At 39.9% G+C, this 21822-nt stretch overlaps 1 protein-coding gene across 1 annotated transcript; it reads right to left on the bottom strand.

The window, feature by feature from the left end:
- Nucleotides 1-5837: 5837 nt before the first annotated feature.
- RHOH (ras homolog family member H) lies at nucleotides 5838-6413 on the bottom strand. The gene has a single exon (XM_062493466.1). It carries the CDS (start codon nucleotides 6411-6413, stop codon nucleotides 5838-5840), a length of 576 nt encoding a protein of 191 aa, XP_062349450.1.
- Nucleotides 6414-21822: the final 15409 nt, after the last annotated feature.

Here is a 21822-nt window from a genome sequence, read left to right as displayed (position 1 = left end):
AGAGCTGTGGCTTGCCCGGTGTCACCCAGCTGCAGAAGTGAGGCCAGGGACACCCAGTGTGTCTGTGCAGTAGCATTTCATGCTTGTGGTTCATCCTCCTGCCATCCACCAGATAGCCTCGGGGAGCCGGCTCAGGCAAAGTGAACTAATTCAGGTCAAACTAATCCTAAACTGGCTGGTCTCACCACCAGTCAGTTTGGAGCTGTGTATCTTAAAGTTAATTGTGCAGGTTTACACACGCCTGGCCCACAGCCTGGTTAAACTTAAAAGCTCCCCACCTGACCTGACTAAGCTTTGGGCAAGCTCTGCCCAACAGGGGAGGGACCGAACAGCAAAGTTCATTGTCTAAGCCAATGTCCTAATTATGAGTCAAGGCTGCAGCTCTGGTTTAGTTGATCAATAATTCTATGATGGATCAGATACCAGCACTAATTCTACATACAAGAGAACAATTTAAAATATCTGTATACATTTCAATGCCCAAGATTAATGAGAAGTTCTAAATTAGTCTCTTGTGGATTCCTGTGACCTTTAATGCTTCCTCAGATACAAGCTGTGTTGAACACTGCATCACTGGCCTTTAAGCATCAGATCTGGTCACAGTGACAGATAAATGGAAGCGATAAGGCAATAGCCAGAAAGACACTTAGCAATTTCTATATTAAAAAACCCTGAGTTTGCCAAGAAAAAAAAAAAAACAGCAATGCTTATGTGTTACAAGAGGTATAAGACAAGTCTCCCTCCAGCTGTTTCTACTTAATTCATCTGCCAAGCTGAGGAACATCAGCCTTGGGTTTCTCACCTTACACGCTGAGACTGGCTGTGCAGCTTCGGCCACCACGGTCCTGACTGTGGCTAGCAGACAGCTAGCAGACACAGCCATATCCTGGGCAGCTGACTGTTGCAAGGGACCTTGCTTTGCAAAGCAAAGCCATCTCTTTTGAAAGTCTCACCCTTCTGTGATACCTGACCAGCAAGGAAGCATTTTGGCAAGGCAGGCAAGGGAATGAAGGAAGACGCCCTGAAGGAAGACACTCAGAAGGTCTTGGCATAAGAGTTGTCCCAGATCAGCTTGTATCCTCTGAGGCACAGTCTGGAGCTGCTGAGGTTCCTGTGGGAGTCGGTTCCCACTGGAGACTTCTGAGAAACACTGCGGACGCGGGTGAGAGAGCACCTCGCACCAAGCAAAGACACCAATCATCATTTCCTTCCTCTTTTCCAGAGACAGAAGCAACCACCATGCCCTGCTGCTCCACCCTGCATGAATCATACCCAGGGTGAGAGGAGACACACAGAAGTGCCCCAGCCTGCCTTGTGTGGGGCAGTTGTCAAAGACCTGACAGACATGTCACTCACTCACTTCATAACCAGAAAGGCAGCAGTAGCTATTATTTTGTTTGCTAATAACTCACAGCTCATGCTGGAGGCCAGCTCCCCATGCTCAGGAAGGGCTGTGCCACAGGGTTTAGCTCAGTGCTTTGAGACACACCCCCCCTCCCCCCTCCAAAATGCAGCAGCTGGAGCTACCAGTACAACAGTGGTTGCAGAAACCAGGCCTCGACAATGACTTGGACACTGACACGGATTTTAGAAATGGCACACCAAATAAATGTGTTACTGCAAGGCCACCTGCAAGTGACAGAAGTCAGAGCAGGGCAGTTGCCTGTGATGCAGGTAATAGGTGTCCTGAGGAGCATCTCTTCTGTCCTGCTAAAAACACAAGGCAGCTTTGTGGTGATGCTCTTCTGCCTCACGAGTGACATGGATAGGTCTGCTACAAGAGGTACATGCTGATAACTAGTCAGGATGTTTTGCTCTTACCATTGAGAAGGAAATCTCTGAGACATATACTCAGAGATGAAAATTCATTACTGTCATTTCAGAGCAAGGGAGTTTGGCTAATCCAGTTTTGGTCATATCTGGCTTATTTAAGAAGCTGAACTGACTTTCAATTAAGGTAGTTAACTTGCTCACAAAGGTAAGAGCAGACAAGCATTCTGATGTTCTGAAATGAAGCTTTTTATTCCTTTTATATTAACCTGAGCTATGTGCAACGAAAGCACTAGGAGAAAGTGCTAAAAAGGCATGGATTGCCCCATTTATTAGAAATTATTCTAATGGCTGTATTCACTCAAATGCCATAGTAACACAGGAAAGGCTGAGATGTCAAGAGTGCTGAAATTTCTTTTTCCTTCATGTCTGATTCTTCTGGTGACTTCTTTTATAATGCTGCCATGTATAGAGTCCCTTAAACACATTTTATTTATTAACAAAAGCATCAGCTAGTTTATCTTCACAGACTTTAGTAAACACAGAGCACCCACAAAAATTGCATAGAAATTTGCAAACTGTTAATTGCAAATTTTAGGCAAAACAGTATCAATTATATCTAGCAAGCTTGAAAAATTTTCCATATGAAAAATCAGGGGGCCAAGAGTAATGATTTGAAACATATTTTTACTATTTACTTGTAGAAAATATTTATATTGTATGCTGCATATCAATTAAGTTTAAAAGCCTGGGAAATCTGTATTTAAAATAATCCTTTTCTGAAAAAAACCCCAACTTTTAACCTATTTTAATAGCAAGGAAAAATAAGATTAGCAACAGAATAACAAACTGAAAGGGATCCATTTGAGAAGATGGAAGGAGAATATTTGGACAAAGTCTCATTCCTCAGCTGAAAGCCTGACCCAGCTGAGGCAGGGCTGCATATTATTTCTGTTTAGACGTTTTTCAGAGCAAAAATAAGTGACATTTCATAAGGGTCATTTTAATGTATCTCAAATACCAGAGTCAGACTTTAACATGTGAACAGTACCCAGGGACCCTATTACCCAAGTAAATACAAGCAAAACCACCCTGGAGGGGTTTCACAGGAAACCTCAGCAGTCCCTTGTTGTTCCCATCACAGACACCAGGGCTGCAGTTGTGCAAACCACGACCCCCAGCATAGCACCTGGACAAATATTCATCTGAGTTCTGGTGTGTCTAGATTTCAACCTCTGTTTTGGAGTTGCCACACTTTTTGAGTGCATCAGTTCCATAGCTCAGGGAAAACTGCATAATTACAGGCACTAAAATATATGTGCTTCACAGTTTGTTCCCAGTGAAAAGTGCCTTTTAGCTTTGAGAGTCTGAAAATAACCAGGCTGCGAAGATTTGAACAGTTTTTCTCACAGAGCATGAAACCCAAATCCCCATTATTTTATAGTCTTTCCAAAATGATTTTAAAAATCAGCTGGTTTTCAGTGTCCTTACACCTTGCACTGGCTCTAGAATGCACAGTCAAGAGCATATCGAGCCATCCCTAAATTTCGTGTGTATCTTCTATTGTCAGTTCAGGCATCTCAAAGAAGCCTATCCACCTGGCTTCACTGCATTGCAACAGACATTAATTTCTTAATTTTGTAACACACCATAACAAGTTTTGTGAAGCTAATACAGATGAGATGAAATGAGATGAGATTTTCAGTTACAGTGTGATTCTGGAGCACATCTTCATATGGCTTCGTCTGTGATAACAATTCTGTGGAGCCTTTTGGTGCCTGAATGTGGCACTTTGTGGTAGATACCACAACACAGCATTTTCACCTGGTGATTACTGTTCCTCAGCACATAAAAACTGTGTGAACTGTTGTAAACAAACTTTAACCCACAGAGCAAAAAAAAAAAAAAATAAGACAATTGAATAGAGCATTCTGGAAAAAATATGTTTTAAAAATAGTTGAAACCAGATATTAAATCCATTAGTGGACTAGGGAACATAACAAAAATGTCACCAGTTATAACAGATTTGAAAATTCATAACATGACATTTTGCATACAATCTTTAATGTTCACAGTAACAATGGCTACTTTTAAATTAGAGTTACAGTGGAGAGGCGTTGCAAGAGTTGACATGTAGAAGCATGTTTCTCCCAAAAGCCAAAAGATTTTTAACTGAGGACCGCAAATACCTGGCCACTTGTGCAACACTACACAAGTACCATGCCATTCAGATTCTTTTACAAACATGTCAGTTTTAGTGTTTCAGGAAGAAATCAACACTTGAGAAGAAAAAGAAGTAGAAAAGAGAAGAATTCAGGAAAGATGGGTGGTGACAGAAGTCCCTGTCTTGTGTGCTCAAGTGCAGAAGTTTGTAAAGATTTAAGATAAGGCTTATTTGAAAACCTCAGATGAGACCAGGATATTTTTATGATCAGAAGCCCCCCTTACAGTCAAGTTGATGAGTGGTAAATATTCAACTGTCTAGAAGCTAGTGGGGCAATCACAACACTGTGTATTCTGTGTCCCACTGGTATTCAAGGTGCCCACAGTGTAAATACCTGCTGACCTACATCACAGATGAGATAACCCTACTGGGCCATGTGCCACCTTTTATACACTATGCTATAAACCCCTCAAAGGTTAGTTCTGAGCTAGCTGAAGGACAGGGAAAGGGACAAAGAAAATCTTGTTGCACTAAGAAATTTTTTTGGGATGAGACAGATCTGTAAAACCTCAGAGAGGGTGCAGGACAGAGGGGAGAGATAATATGAGGAGGAGGGGACCGCCACAGTTCACAGGGAATGTACAGCATTGTGTCTTGTGCCCATTTCATCTTCTACCAGAGTTCTCTTACACACCTGAAGTTTCCATTTCTTTAGCCTGCCTTTCTGTGCAGGAGGGTAACTTGGCCCCAGTACCTACATCAGGATTTGGCTTCTAGACCAGACAGGCTCCCCAGGATGTAAAGCCTGATTTGGTCTTATTTATATACAACCCGGGCAGTTATACTTAGCATGCAAACTCAAAAAAAAAAAAGTCATTTAGCCATTCTAAATATACCCATTCAACTTTGCTATGTACTCAATCTTTTACTAATGTAGATGACTGGTTTCACTAAAACCATTGTTTTGAAAAAAGTGTACTAAAAATACGTGAGAATTTAAGTGCTCATGAAATAATATCCTCCATCTCTGGAGATTGAAAACTTTTGCCTCCAGAATTACAGCAGGGACAAAAGAGGTGATGGTAGCACCGATTCATCCCTGCCAGCCCAACTGTGTGTCTAAACCAGCCCTGTATGCAAGCCCTGCTGAGGCTGTAAGCCAGTGAAGTCTAGGAAGAATCAGATTAGTTTCCCACCTTTGACCATGCTGTTGAGGAAAAATATTAAGGTAACAAATCTCACAAAACTGCAGGAGACAGATGTTTGATTACTCCTATGCTGGACGTACTGATGACTGTTATACAATGACTCAGGCATGTCTAAGGAGTGGCACGCCATTTATTACACAGATAGGACAATTCATTTTTGTGCATAGGTAAAGGGAGACCCTCCAAAATATTAAAACCAACTTTTGGGATTTTACAACAATATATCCTAGAGTCCTCTAAATAAAATACACATTGGTCAGATTTTATATACTACATTCTTAAGTTAAAAAAAAATATCCACAGTGACAGACGTGGGGGCTGATCCAGGCAGAAATTCATCATTAAATAAATGCAGATGCAGACAAACCAACAACTGAGGAACATTGACAGAAACAAAACCAAAATCAGTATTGCTGTTATCTGCACATCTGTAGGCTAGGCCTGCTCCAGTTCAGGCTAGCAAAGTCCAAACACAGGCTTGTGAATAAGGGTATGCACCTTTAATTTTTCAAGACAGTGCTCTTGTGTTTTGTAGGGTAGAGGATCAGATAAAGAGCACATCTGTCTCACAAGAGGCACCTGCACTGTGGTCCTGCCAGGAGCCCTCCCTCAATTCACTTCCCATTCTCTCTGCTGCAGTATCTTTGTGAGAAAACAGAAAGAACAAACATGAGCAAAACCACTGCTGACAGTCCTCAAAAGATCTTGCACTCGTTAATGGAGAAGAGCTTCCGTCTGTTCTGTCTTTTGGCTTGATTGACTGCTGTCCGCACGGCATACTCAAACACCTGCTGCACCCCCCTGTTGCTGAGGGCAGAGCACTCCAAATAGCCTTTGGCTCGCACATCCTGGGCGAGCCGCTTTCCATCTATAGGGCTGATGCAGGAGGAACTGTAAGGACCCATGTCACGCTGGTCAGTCTGAGTGGCCACCACCAAAACGGGGATGCGGGGCAAATGGCTGCGAATCTCACTGATCCATTTGTTCCTCAGGTTCAGAAAGGAATTGTGGTTTGCTACCGAGTAGCACATTAATACCACATCTGCCTGTTGGTAGGAGAGGGGGCGAATGCCTTTAAACGCATCACTGCCGGATGTGTCCCAAAGACCTAAGCTAATCTGTACACCATCCATGAAGACATCCACTCCAGTATTTTCATATACAGTGGGTCTGTAGTCATCTGGAAAAGTCTCAGAGGTGAAACGTACCAAAAGAGATGTTTTCCCAACAGCAGAGTCTCCCACCAGAACACACTTGACCGAATCCAGCATTTTATTAACGTCCAAGGCCAAGAGTACAGGGTCTGTGCAGCAGGAGTGGGATGGAGAGATGCAGTGGTCTTAGAGGCCTTCTATATAACTTCCATTTAGTGAGAAACCATCCAAATCTCTTTACTTCTTATGACTTGATTCCATCACTCGAGACTAAAATTTTGTTTTCTCCCACATGACTTTGTCAGTCTTAAATCTTCAGTGAGTCTGGAAGATGTTTCTGGAAGAGTAAAAATAAAATGTAACATTTATAGCCCACAGAGAATAAACCACTCCTGATAAAGATGCCTGGACATATCTTTGGACAGGCATGGCAAGTATCTCTTACTGAGGATGATGAACTTTTCCATTTCCTCCCAGCCAGCTGCGTGTGCAACAGCTATTTGCGTAAATAACCTTCTTGCTGCTCCACAGGGGCTAACAGTCTTATCACTCTTGCCATTTTCCACTGACACAAGCTATTTTTTCCCTTCAATTGTCTAAAGACTAATAAAATTCAATTAACTTTGGTATAACTGCTACTAATATGCTGTGAGACATTCCCTGCCTCTTTCACCAAGAATCCTAAATCCTTAAATGATCAGTTCAGATTCCCCTGAAAATGTACCCACAGTCTCTAGAGGTAGTCAGGAGAAAAAAGCTCTTTGCTAACCAATTTGACTATTTAAATAATCCTATATGGAACAGTAACACAGAACCATTTGTGACAATGAGGAAGCAAAAACCTCAGGTGTGAATCTCAAATCGCATGAACCTGAACAATTTTCAAAAGCAATGAAGGATTCACAGCAAAAATACACAAAAATAAGTTCCTTTTTTTTTTTTTTTTACAAATTGCTTTCAACAATTCAACAATCAAGAAGCACAAGCCAAAGAAAGCTGTACTACTGATGCTTGCCCCAGTCAAAACTTGATTTGAATGGGATATAACTGTCCTGGCATTTACTCCCTTGTAAAACTGAACGAAGAGTACTCTTCAGAGCATGTAATCGCTTTTGAGCTCCTGCCAGCATTCAGTCAAATTTTCCTATTTTGAAAGCATTTCTTTCTTCCCCACTAGCTGTGTGCAAGATTCACTGCTCACACAGGGTGACACACAAGATGCTCTGAAAATCACTAACAGCAAAACTGAAGACAAATTCTGATGAACAAGAGTAATTAAAAAGAAAACATCACTGCATAATTTCCGAATGTCACATGTTTGTTATATAAATATTATATTTCTGTTTCCTTCATATATGTAGAGAGACATTACACCTGAAGGCTATTTGAACAGAAATGAATGATGGCCACAAAGGGCATATACTGTATTTTACTGTAACACTCTCCACTTTCAGTACCCTAACACACCAGCCTGCTCCCCCTTCATTTCTAGTACACTCCAAGCTTTGGCTTACTCCACAAAGGGGGAAAAACAAAGGAAAAGTCCTAGATGAGCTTAGAGCGAACATTTTACAGGCACTGACAACTGCTCTTGGCCCTGCTTTCATTTTGTATTGAGGCCATGCCCTACCTCCTCTTGTGCTGCTGGCACACCTGCATCTCTCCCACCAGATGCCCCGGCTGACAGAAGGTGTGTGGCCAGAGCACGTTGCTTTATAGAGGTGGCACTAAGGCTGGGGGCTGTCCCTGCACATACTGGAATTATGGTATCTACAGGAGTCATTGCAACAGACGGTACTTCCTGGCCTGCCAGCCAGACCACGCTCTCGCCATCGCCGCTCACTTCTAGGAAGTGCGATGGAGGCCGAGGCTGCTTTGCCACATTCCTGGCTGCCGGGAAACAGGCTGCTCTGTGCATTTAAGTTTTAGTGGCAGCAGATGAAAGTTTGTTTTTAAAGATTCATTAGGTCTGACTCCACTCTCTCACATTCTCTGTTCTCCGAACAAGCTCTCCAGGGAATTAAACAACACCTTTACAAAAGACATCTACAAAAAATTCAAAAAAGCATATGTAGGATAAGAATTCAAATTGCTTACATGAATCATAATCTCGCTTTCAGAGTATTGTACTTCAAAATTGGGTCAGCAATATAGTTTGAAAATACCTCAATTTCACCACAAGATAGTAGTGCCCTATTCAGACAAAGCTGCATATTCTCAGGAGAAGGTTTCCACGTACCAAGTATCCTTTTCAGAATAAACATTTCTTTGGTGCAAGTAGTTCTCAGTGCCTTCTGGTTCATTATTTTGTGCACATTGGAACGTGGGGGAAAATAAGGATGTCCAAAGCATGACTTTCACAATTTCATAAATGTCAAAACAGAGAAAGACAGATAAAAGGATTATTCTGGCACTAAACTTGTTGATTACCAGGTCAAACTCTACTGCCTATTTTGAAATAAAGTATAAAAATTATTAAAGACTGAAAGAGCTATTATGAAGACTGAAAGAGCTATTAAGGACTAGTGACTATGGCTAGTTGACAGACAATAACAGAAGCTGAAATATTCCACTGTGACAGTGCAGAATTGTTTTCAAAGCAAATTATATTGTTCTACATTCCAACAATGAATAATAAAAAACCTGGTATGTAACATATTGTGGTCTCGTGGATAAAAATGCTCTCAGTGGCCCTGACCTCGCATTTGTTCACAACACTTCATGTGCCTCCATATATAATTGGGACTACATATGTGCATAATGAAGTATTATCTTTAAGTAGGCATATAGATGGTCCTTGTTGCAGCCTCAGGGTAATAGCAGCATTAGTGCATTAAAATAATTACAAAAGTTCACCTCACTGGATGGAAAATGCTTGATTAAACATCAACAAAAAGCAGTGTCCTTTAAAGAACAGTACTGGGCACTTCTGTGCCTCAGCATATAACCAGTTTTATAAATATTTGCAAGTTTTGATCCCTTTCTCTCATATTCTGTCTTGGTCTGACAACGCAGTGTGCTACAACCATTACAATATTGCAGAAAACCTTCTGATCACAGATCAGAGATGGAGCCTAGCTGCCGAGGCATTTTTTTTCCTCCAACAATTTGATTTTCAAAAATTTACCAACGTTGCTAAGATCACTTTGTAGATTAAATTCAACATATAAACCTGTATCTTCTTTACACTTGTTTTTGGTTTATGCTTTCATTACTCATAACAAAAGAATATGTTATTTTAATAATAAGGTAAGACCTTTTATGAAATCATTAGGTATAAGAATGCATGTTTTATTCTTGTGTGGTCATGCTGAGTAGTCTTTAGTAAACTTCAGGTTTTGTTCCCTCTCTCTTTGGAATATAGGCACTGGTGTGTGGTTACAGAGACTTCAGACTTCATTGATGTGTGAGCACAAGAAGCCTACAACAGTCGCTCTTTGGCAGTGTCTGACCTGCACCTCAACAACCTCATACAGGTAAAATGCCTCACACTTGATCATGGCTGAATACAATATGGAGAAGGTGAGTAGGGATGTCAACCTGCAACAGGATGGGATGAAAAGTGGAGCACAGCAGCACCGAGCTCTTTGCAGGTAGAGGATTCAAGTGAATATATGTTCCACGAAAAACTAATCTGGTATTTGTTGAAAGAGCTCTACCAACAAAGGAAAGCAGGACTACTGTATCAACTGAACCAAATGAGATTTTCATTTATGCCAAGAATATCCCTGGCATCTGCTATAAGATCATTGTGAGCATGACTTGCTATGGCTAAACATCTCCAGGGGATGGACAGCATCTTATGATAGGGGAAAATAAAAACAGTCAGAAACTTCTCATTTTGAAACCTATCTTAGATACTGATAATGCACACTCAGGTAGGCTGGAATTTCAATGGAATTAGCTCATACATAAACAAACCATGCAGGCAAACAACCAGCTTTTTAGATCAGACACTCACAAAATGCTTCAGAGAGTTAAAGCAGTTAACATGCTAACTATTATTGCCATTATCCACTCCCTACCTCAATTACATCTCAGCAGAGTTCCTGTTTATGTCAGGATAACAGCAGATTAAGTTTTCAGTTTGAGCACTGTGTATGCCAGTTCTGGAAGAGATTTGACATGGCAAGGAAATTAAAATATTTATATTAATTGAAAAGGTTGGAATCCACAGGAGAGAAACCCACTAGCTGTGCAATGCTTGAATTGAATTGCCTACCTATTCTACTGTTGTCTCACCTCACACATAGGTAGGGTCTGCAAAACAGTGCCTACAGTTCTTCTCCACTGTGCTGATTGTAACCACTGCTCCTTCCAATTGCACCACAGATATGTAATAACTCTCCTCACATCCCTTAGTTAGATGCCCTTAGTTAGAGGAGAGGAAGGAGACACAAAACTACCCTCACTGACCAGAACAGTGTGCAGCTTTACACCTTCACCTCGATGGGCACAGTGGGCACTGAAGGGCATGGACAGGGCCTGAGAACAACTCCTGCAAGCAGAAGGAGAGGGAGAAGGAGGAGGAAGGCTGGCAGGAATCAAGACAGGGCAGAGACACTTTTGCCTGGTTAGTGACAATGCCCAGAAGATGCAGCTCCTGTGACACAGAAACTGTTGTGACTCCAGTTTGGACACTCTGCCAGATCACCAGGTTGTCAAGGTCACACTACCTGGTTTTCAGCTCCATGGATGATGTGCACTTGCTCCATTCAGATACAAACCGCCAGACTGCTTCCACAGCACAGGTCTCCTGAAAACTAATCCATCACCTGCAGTCTGTCTGGAGACTGCTGCTGGTCTGCAAGCAAATGGCCCCTTGCTACACCTGTCACACATTCCTTTTTTTTAAACTCCTTTTAAGACAATTTTGATCTATAGTCCCATCTTGTCAATCAGCCTCTCTCCACCTCAGAGTGTCAGTGATTTCAGTCCATAGTGGCATTCAGTGGCTGCCATGAAGGAGAACTGGCTCACAGCCTGTACCTTCGCAAGATGCTGCATCTTTTCCCCACACTATTCCACAAAAAAATCTCCATTCAACTCATTCACTTCCTAAGCTGGCTGCCACTGGGGCCACTGCTATTTTTTGGCCCAAGAGCAAGATGGCAGGTTACTCACTGGCAGAATAATTCAGCTGTCGGATACATTTATAATACTGATGGATTAATTGCCAGATTACCTTTCAAGGTGTTTTTATATTTCAAAGAATTGAAAGGATGCTTAGAAGCTTGGATGAGAGCTTTTATACAGATATTTTATCCTTAAGTACAATCATTTCTTCAATGTGTTTCTGAAGTTAGAAAAGCAAGCAACATGTAATGAACCCCTGTTTTCAAAGCCAGGGTGTCTTGTCATCTCAAAAACAGTCTCTTTCCAGAATTAAAAAAAAAAAAAATTGCAGACATAAAAACTTGGAAGTTTTTCTTTCACTCCCTTATTCACAAAACTGAAATCCTGTTCCTGTTTTCAAATTTTAGTGGTTTTTTTTGAAAAAATAAAAAACAAAATTTTGGGTTTAATTTCTAATTTATGACATTTCGAGAAAATAGAGAACTGCTTTCTTCGAAGTCTCTGCAAAAAATCACCTTTGGATCAAGACAACACCTGAAAATACCTCCATTTCTTTCTCTGGCAGTTATAACCACTGTAAATGAAGAGAAAGATTTATACCAAATATTCAGTAATCTTGTCAACTTTATTATTAGCAAGGGAACTCAAGTTATCAGATTTAAAGGAAATTCCCTCATATTGAGAATGTGAAGTCTTGATATTAAACAACAACAAACACAGACCAATTTTATTTACAAGATTAAATGAGATGTGAAGTCTTAGTAAGGGGATGAAAGCTTTTAATATTTACACACATGCTTACACATTGCACATACATAGAAAACTGCTTAATGAGCTATCTTAAATTTTAAAAAAATCGATTTAATTTCTTTAGTAATAGTACCTATAATAATATATATATAAGCAACGGATAATGACACAGCTAAAGATCTATTCAATTTACTATAGATGCTGACAAAAACTATTTAACGCTCATTCTAATTATAGAATTAGACAAAAGAAATATTTGTTTTATCTTCAAGAACCCTCTTTCTGTGGCTAGTCACACCTTGATTCAGCAATTTACAAATTACACATGAGCACAGCCTGTTAGAACCACTCCAAAAAATTAACAAAAAGCCTGTAAAACTCTCATGTACTGATCTGAGATCCTAAATCTCTAAATAGAACTCAGTGAGATCTGGCAATGCTAAGTACCCATTTAAAGATGCAAGCCATTAGTCTGAAGTAATTTTTTTTCGTGTTTATGGCATGACATGGTAAATTATGAACTATGTGGCATTCTTGGCATTATGGGTCATTTTCCAAAGGGATTAATTTTCAGTATAGATGTTCTCTCCAAATTAAAATTGGGGTAAATCAAGTGTAGGAAAGTAATCCATTCAGAGAGGACCAGCTCATAAACCACTCTCAATCTGATCCAATAACCTCAAAGTCACCAGATATGGAGCAGCATGTCATGCCTGAAGTTAGGTAAGCCTAGCGTTCTCCTTCTGCAGGATCCTGGATATGTCACCTCTCTTTCCCACCCTTCTCTGTGTTAATTTTTCTCCTCTGCACTTAAACAGAGAAGACATTTTTGAGTTTCACTACAGATACAGCTGTACACTGAGCAGATGGCATGCAAGTGTCACATGTATGTATGTTCAAGCACAGAAGTTCATCAAACATCTGTCCACCTGCCTTACCTCACAGTCACTGTTTCTGAACACACACATATGCAGATATATATATATATATATGTATATATAAATAGATAGATAGATATATTTACATGTACATATTCACCACTGACACAGAACTGCTTCTGGGTCCAGATGGGGATACAGATACACTTGCAGATGAACATGGGTAAAGTGCTGCATGCTGACTCCAGTGCTATCACACATACCTATGAATAGTTCTTCTACCCAAATGACTTACAGGCCAAAAGCAAATTTTCAGCAAGTCTAACTGCACTGTAGCCAAATTGAAGCCTCGATAATATAAAATACATTATATTTAAGTAACTGACTTTAATCAGACTACTGTGTGTAGAATTATTGACGTGTGGAAATGTATGCAACTTTGGGCCTCAAACCACTTAAAATTTTTTATGCCACATCCTCTTTTAACACAATTCAATTTCTTGAAGTTTGACACAAATCAAAAAGGCATTTACAACATATTTTTATAGGAATTTTTTAAAACAGATTTAACTCTTCAAAATATCCTCAAATTTTTTTTTGGCTGTTGAAATATTCATTGGCTGTTGAAGTAGTCTTTTATTTTCAACCTTCAACAATTATTGTGTTCTCTTTCCAGTGAGCCTAACCCTACCCCTATTTCTGCTTGTTATTTTGTTTTTTTTTACCATCTGCAGATAGGGGCAAAATCATAATGAAGTATCTATTTCTCTTTCATACAAAACTAACATTTCTTAGTTTTAAATAATAATTTGTAATTTCTCAGAGAATGATGCATTATTTGCTAGACTGGATGCATAGAAGTGTATATGCACATATATAGATCGGTACACCCATGCACAAAAAATCACATCCATATGTACATGCACGTGTGTATGTCTGTATATATACACACACACACACACTTATGGACAAATGGATATTAATTCATTGCAAAAGCCATTGCTACAGATTGCTGTAGGAAACATATTATGGGCAAGATATCATTTGAAAACCTACATACATATTTTTCATCAAATGGATACATTATTGAAATGACCATGGTCTACATGCACATGAACAGAGACTACTGCTGTGCTAAATGGGGATTTGCAATAACCTAGGCAGGTAACTGGTAGAGTTTTAGATATAAAATTTTTGTAAATTGCAAACTATTATATTTCTGATGTGTATGCAGCCATTACATTTTTTAATCACATCTTTACAATATGTTACAATGACTTGTTGTTAAGGAGATGCATGGATTTATATTAAACAGATGTGTAACATGATAAATTGTTAAAACAGACTGACATCTCCATACACAAACTTGCAGTTGCAGGCAAAAGGGCTTCCCCTGTTTCACAGCCTGTGCCAAACCCACTGCAGTGGAGAAGGCTGAATTCTGTGGTTTGGCTCTAACCTGTGGTAGGACTGCACTCCTCTCCCTTGTTTGCACACTACTTGATGGTCTTGACTGCTCCCTTAAACGCTACCAAGTAATCAACAGTAGCAGTATAGCTAAAAGATAATACATGAAAGATGCAGGTGATATAACATGCTCCTCAGTGTTAAAAGGTCTTTAAAAATTGCCCTACCATTTCTCCATTTTCTTCTATGGATCCCTTGCAAGATCTCCAACTTCACTTTCAGAAGTCTCTTCAGGTTTAACTTTGCTCTGATTTTATAAAATGCCTAGCACAAAATAAGGAGATTCTCAAGCTAGATCTTCTCCCCCTAATATCAGCAGGAGAAGAAGGAGGTTCTCCATGTTCATTATGTTATGTATTTGCTCAGGTTTGATTTCAGTGGGAGGTAAAAGCGAAGGAGGAAAATGTTAGTTAGAACAGAATTAGCTAGTGTTCCATGGAAGGTTATTTTTGTATGTATTTTTTGTGATAAGAATGAAGTGTCAGATGTACAGGTGTTTTGAGTAGTAATAACGATATGGCAGTTGAGCAAACAATTCACAATAATGACCTCTTGCTAAAACATAATGATTTGTTTTTAATTTAGGGAGTACTCATATTTACTGCATGTCCCTGTTCATTTTGCTGTGATGAATATTAACCTTCTGACGTTAACGAGCAAAGCTAGCAAAGAAAGCAACAATAATTTGATTGGGTATTTATTTTATAACACAGAAACTCCCTGATAATTTTAGCTTTTTTCTCTTAGAATTGCCAGCAACAAAAACCTTCTTGTCTCTGTATTTATCAGTGTTTAAAATCATAATCTAGATTTCAGCGGGAAACTGCCACCGGTGATATTCTTACATTTTATGTGCACACATGTACATAAAAATTTTACAAGTTTTAAGACCTTGCTTAGAAATATTTTCAATTATTTTTCAAGTAGCAGGTGTGATATAAAACATACAACTATCATAAACTGACCTGCATTTGTTGATTTATGATTTTTATCTTTTTTATTTGTTTTTTAAGTTTTAAAAAAGGAGTGTATTCCACAATCTATGCCATGACTTAGTATTCATGCACTATATCCAGCACACGGATAAAATAAGAGATAATGCATATCTACAATATAAGCAGGACTTTTTTTTTCTTACTATGTAACCTCTCTAGAATTCCTTAATTGAAGAAGATAAAATTAGATAAAATAAATGGGCATGCATACTTGCCTTCATCAAACTGCCTATGTTCCATGCATAGTTATGATTAAAGCCCAATTTCAAAGGAACATGCTTTCTTTTATTTTTTTTTCTGCAATTAGCACAAGCTATACCTGGTAGCTCAGATTTTATATTGATTTATATCTTACACCAGCTATATGCTAGAGCAGCATATATATTTTAGTGCCTGTTTTCCTTTACTTTTCTCTGATTCCATTACAACCCTGATCTCTTGCCACCTTTATATAAAACATATGATACTGCAGACAGCAGCAGGTCATATGGAATAGGTTAAGAGGAGAAAAGACTCTATAACCCAAAGTAATACATACATCCTCCTCACTCATTCTTCAGCTGAGTATTTTGAGAAGCCATTTCATATATTTATAGCTGACATCTGCTTGGCTTTCAGTCAGTTTAAAGATCATGCAAATCCCCATGCTATGGTAAACCTTAATGCAGAGTTCTTCAGTGGGAAGCATAGAAAGTTTTCCTTGATTTTCTTGATTTTTATATATTTTGAATTAAAATGATCACACATATGAAAAGCGATATATTTTAGGAGAGAGATGTTTGAACATTATGAGAACATTTCCCATGCTTTATTTTTGAATCCTTATGGACTTGATTCAAACTCAGAGATACTTTACCCAACGGCTTTTCATCCAGGTTTAAAACTCCACTGAAAGAGATGGGAATTTAAAAACTTGCATTTAAATTGAGGGAAACTAAAGAAATTATATGAAGGGTTTTTACGTCAGCTATTTAATAATATATATTTTAGAGTGAGAAAAACAAAAGCTCACAGATAATTAGATAGATAATTAATAGCTAGATTAATTAACAGATATTTGAGTATATCAGTAGCTCAGCAACTTCAAACTCCAAAAGTCTTTACCAGTTTTTAAGCACAGTCATTTGATGGAAAAAAAAAAGAGAGACAAACTGAAGACCGTGTGTCCACTGCCATGCCTATCAGTGAAAGGAAAGAACAGTTTTCTTGAAAATTTGAGAGGTTTCATATTCTTTCAATGACCATAGCACAGGAAACAACCAACAGAGACCCCTATCTACACAGAAGTCTTGGTCTCATGCTTTTATATTAGGAGAGCCATTTATATCTATATTTTGACATAAATCAGCCTAACCTTATAAAGCAACACACTGTCACTCATGAGAAGTGGTATCACCAGATGGTACAACAACCTCAAGCTGGCAAGTGTCAGTTACTGGTACTCCACACTTGTGTGTGAGAAGCGGCATCATGCACAGTATGTAACCACAGCCCACTGTGCCAGCTTCTGCCAGGAGAGGTGTTTGTTCCTTTTCCAGCACATGCTGGGTCTTTCCAATGTGACAGGTCACCATGGCTCCCTGTAGAGAAGTCCCTAAACCATAGCAGAAACCTCGTGTTGTTTTCAGCAGGTTCATACATTAAGTCAGGTAAAGAGAAGCATTCCAAGTTCAGCCCCACCCTCATCCATTTGCAATTTACACTTCTCCTTGGCTTCTGTAACCAAAGACCAAATGAAATTGCTCATGCAAAAAGGAGCAATAAAGGATCTGTGATAACACAGGGCAAGGCCACAAGCAAGGCTGGGTACAAACCACTCCCGTGCCTGCTCTGCAAGGAATGCATGCACACAGTTAAGTGCTCAGACCATGTTCCCCCCTATCCTCCAGCCACCCTGTCAGCAGTGACACACTGTCACTGCTGGGACTATTGCTCCCTGCCACTTTTCCAGCTGCTCATATTAGACCTGATACACCAAGGTTTGTAGCAATGACTTCCAGTACTCACATTCATTGATGCATTACAGAAGTTTTGCAGGCTCCAAAAGGCTCCCCTTCCACTGTACACTGATCCTTCTGGCAGATTGGAAAGGTTTCCAGTTCTTCACTGATGTAAAAATTGAAGGACAACTAAATTCTATGCAAATATGAAACTCAACTTGGTTTTTTGGAGAAGAGCTAATGGTAGGCTACAGCCCACAAATATTGTTGTTGTGTTTGTGTGATCCTGTCCAGTATTTTAAGGCCATAATGCTTTAATAGTGGGCCTGAGATAGACGTAGCCAACTTCCTTTCTTAATTGCTGTGCTGGGGTTATCTCAAAATATTTTTCAGCTCTAAGTTGTGTCATATCATGGAAACATTTGAAAACTGTGGATATAATAAATCCATACACCCCAAGCCAGAAACATGAGAACCTAATTTGTGAATGATGTTAAGATATGTGGTGTGATGTCTGAAATGTTACACCAAGACTTTGAAAAAGGCAAGTTTTACAGTTACTTATCTTTTTTCAAACAATAATTGAAAGCACTACAGAAAAATTTTTCATTTTATGGTCAATGTCAATCAAATTAATCACTTGAATGGTGCATTCAGTAACATACTACTGTTTCTTAGAGAAAACTATAGAATCACAGCACCAAAATGTCACAAATAAAATGGGAGGTTAAGAGGTAATTTTCACAGAAAATCTTCTACATTGAAGTGCCTAACCCACCTGCTGCTATATATCTAGAACTATAGCAAAATAGCAAATAGAACAGCAAAAGCAAGAGGAGAAACATCAGAATTTCATCTCCCTGCCTGCATGCCCTCCTGTCTGGTTATCAGAAAGTGTCACCGAGAAAAACTCCTTGAGAGCTTTCCCTGGTACAGACCCACTGCTCTACAAAATGGGCACAGCCTGCAACACTGCCACTACACTGTGTGCTCTGGGTATGCTGCAGATCACCCACTTACATCTTTGAGCGTTTATATGGTTTGCCCCTCACTGTACAAGAAATTACTTCCCTGACATCACTGGCACTAGCAGTTACCAGCAATGTGACTTTAGCATCAGTCTCTCCATTTTGAGGCCTGATACTCTTCTGCTATGAGATGGTTTCACGCTGCTTTGGCACAAAATTACCTTAAAATTACCTTAAAATGGGGTTAAATGACAGTAATTTACAGCCATGTTGCCCTGTTGGTGGCCTATGAATTTGTGTCTTACTATACATGAAAATCAAACCCATTTTTAAATTTAATTCTTTGCTCTGGAACTTAGTAAGTAGAGATTACTTACAAAAACACCAGTTCTCTGTAACTACAAAACTACAGTTTTTCCTGGTTACACGTACCTAACATAGGGAATGTAAAACCTGGTATTATGCCTCACTAAGACCTACTCTCTAAACTCAGCAGGAAGCAAGTGCACATGTGTCTTTTCGACCCTGTGGTTACTGCCCAAATCTCAAACAAGGTATTCACATGAAGTCTGTACCCACTTTCTCTGGTAGATTTGACTTCATTTGAATGATAGATCTTTAGGCCAGCCTCACAAAAACTACATCAAATCCCATTCTAAAGTCAAGTAAGTATACACATGTGGTCCTTCCTACCAGAAAAACACAAACATACCACACACTGATCTAAATGGCAGGGTTGAAAATGTGGAATATGAAGCAGCACAATACAAAGCACAATCCCACCTTAATCCAACAGCAACAGACACCAAAATTTGCTGACAGATGTGCCTGCTAACAACTAACTTATCTCATTTACCCTACATTTTTCTTCTGCAAGTATTTTATTCAGGAAAAATCCCACGTTAAAGCTGGCCTCTGCCAGATGCCACAGTTCAACTCCTACCCCATCCAGAGGTGGAAACACAGCTGAAAGGAGAAGTTAGAAAATCTTAGGTCCACACTCAGATTTTTTGTAGGGACTTGTGTCAGAGAGATGGTTCCAGACTCAATGTGCTCTATCTTCATTCACCTTTCAGGTCAACTGCATCTCATTGGCAATGTGACAAGACCATGCCATTACCACCAGAGAATCATGAGAAGCAGGTTTTGTGAGGTGAATCTGGAAATAGGTGTGCACAGATGTGCACATACTGCTCTGTAAGGGGACTCCACTCCACAGTTGGCTCACAAAGCAGAGAAGAAGCTGTAGGAGAGAGCTGAATGAAGAGTTATAGACATGGCCATTTAGATGGAAATCTTCCATCTCAGAAGGTGGCACAGGAATTTGTTAGACCTAGCAGGTCCAGGCAGCTGCTGGAGCCAGAGCCAGACACAGATATGCTGTCAAATTAAAAATACTTTGAATCTCACTCCAGTCCTAAGAACATGTTTCTCAAATTCTCACAATAAAATCTTCATCTAAATTTGTTTGGGAATATTTAAGATGAAACAGAGCAGTTTTCTCATAAGCATGATGTACTTTACAAATGGGGAAGAAGACCATCATTTGAAATGCTGCAGATTTATGCATGTCTATCACTCCAGGGTTCATAGTTCATACAACAGAAAAGAGCATCAGATCTGATGATCCACCATCTTGAGAGTAACTCCCATTTCTCCTGTTTTTATATATCAGTTAACATGGAAGAAACTGGCATGGTACAGCCCATCACACTCCTTTTTCTACTTTATATAAGGCCTTTTTCTGCTGGGGTGAAAAAAAAACTCCGGAACAAATGAAAATCCAGAAAATGCAAGATCTAGGTCAGTGTATAATTGTGTATCTCAACACTGAGCATTTAACAGATGGCATTTAACAGAAAAGTAAAACTGATTATATGAATCAATTTCACAAACTTATTAATAAAAGTAATTAACAAAAGTAAAACAAAATATATTGAATTTGATTCAGAATATTAATTCACATTAAGACTCCTAGGAAAAAAAAAAAGAAATGCAGTGAACTCACCAGAGGCAGGAAGCTGAAAGAGGCTTTTGAAAATAAACGTTATGGAAGTCAACTATCCTAGATGAGACAAGGGAAGAAAAAAAGAAGAGTGGTGTTCTGGTGTTCCTGGCTTTTTCAGATAGACTTCTTTTTTAGCAGATTAGAACAATTATATCGCTGAGAGGACAAAAAAATCCAAAAGCTCTAAAGGTAACTGGACATGCCTGAGCATACAGGTCAAAGTAGTCCTGGCCACTAGGTCTAGTTCATCTGGAGGCAGCAGTCACAGCAGACCCAGATGCAGTGTGACGAGAAAGAGTGGAGAGGTTTAGTGTAAGTCAGCTTCCTGGTGAGAGCTTCACAGCTCTGCCTCTGTGGGTTTGCTGTGGGTTGGTAGGTCTTTCGCTCTTTGGTGACTATGGGAGCAGATGTAAAAATTTTGAAGATGGGGGTGGGAGGCAAACCCTCCAAGCTGCAGAAAGCTTTCTCTTTGCACTCTGCTGCTCCTACAGCTGCCTCCTCCCTCCCACAGGGGCTAATGGCATAGCACAGCCCAGCAGATCAACACGTGCAAGGAGAAAAGGAGCAGATTGACAACTGCCTGGCACGGCAACGTGCAATTCACTCTCCGATAGCAGAACAACATTTGGGATTTTTCTGCAACCTGGAATATGGCCCTGCCTTTACAGAGGAGACCATGCATGTTCAACTGACTTTGTGCAAAAACCCAAGGCAGGCACTTTGGGCTGATTCAACACTGGTGTACCTGGTTTTGTTAAAACACAGTGAGGATCCCTATGAAGCACTGGTCAGGGTTGATCAGTAGGATCATTTTATCACCATACATGTCCTCTCTTCTACCAGCAAAAGGAGGCTGAGCAGGTGGAGACAAGACAGACATGGAGACTCCCACCTTTCCCAGCACAGACAAATTGAGCTGGTGAGATCTGCATCACTTCCAGCTACCACAACTACTACCACAACACTGAAAGCCAAAGTTATGACAGTTTCAGGATTTCAAGTGTCTATGGTATATACTTTAGGAGTCATCAGCACAAGAGGTTGCCCACTTTGCATGATCAGGCAATCAGACTCCAGGGACTCCTGTCCCATTCTCCAAGAGAGCCGCCTCTCTGAGAGCCCCTCTCTCTGAGCTGAAGGCGAGGGGCCAGGATGACCAGTGCCATGAAATGTCCAGTCCTCAGGCAGAGGCATGAGCACTGGCTTCCCAAGCAGCCTTGATACCCAGAAGCACAGAAGCAGAAACTAAGTCCTTTTCATCAAGTATTTTGGGCTCAGTGAATTTATCTCAGACCATCTCTAGACACGAAACAGAAGCAGCAGACTGCCCGTCTCAGACCTAAGGCCATGCATTTTATATTCCTTACAGGATGGAAACTTTCTGAAGACAGCTAATTAATTGGTCCACATTAACATTATGACAATAAAATATATTCCAAGATAA

The sequence above is a fragment of the Cinclus cinclus genome, chromosome 5 (assembly GCF_963662255.1).
Source record: "Cinclus cinclus chromosome 5, bCinCin1.1, whole genome shotgun sequence".
NCBI lineage: Eukaryota > Metazoa > Chordata > Aves > Passeriformes > Cinclidae > Cinclus > Cinclus cinclus.
This window is presented reverse-complemented; position numbering and strand designations above follow the sequence as displayed.

What these genes read in the sequence shown, in the direction of transcription:
- RHOH (XM_062493466.1), bottom strand. Translation starts at nt 6,413, where the DNA reads ATGCTGGATTCGGTCAAGTGTGTTCTGGTGGGAGACTCTGCTGTTGGG.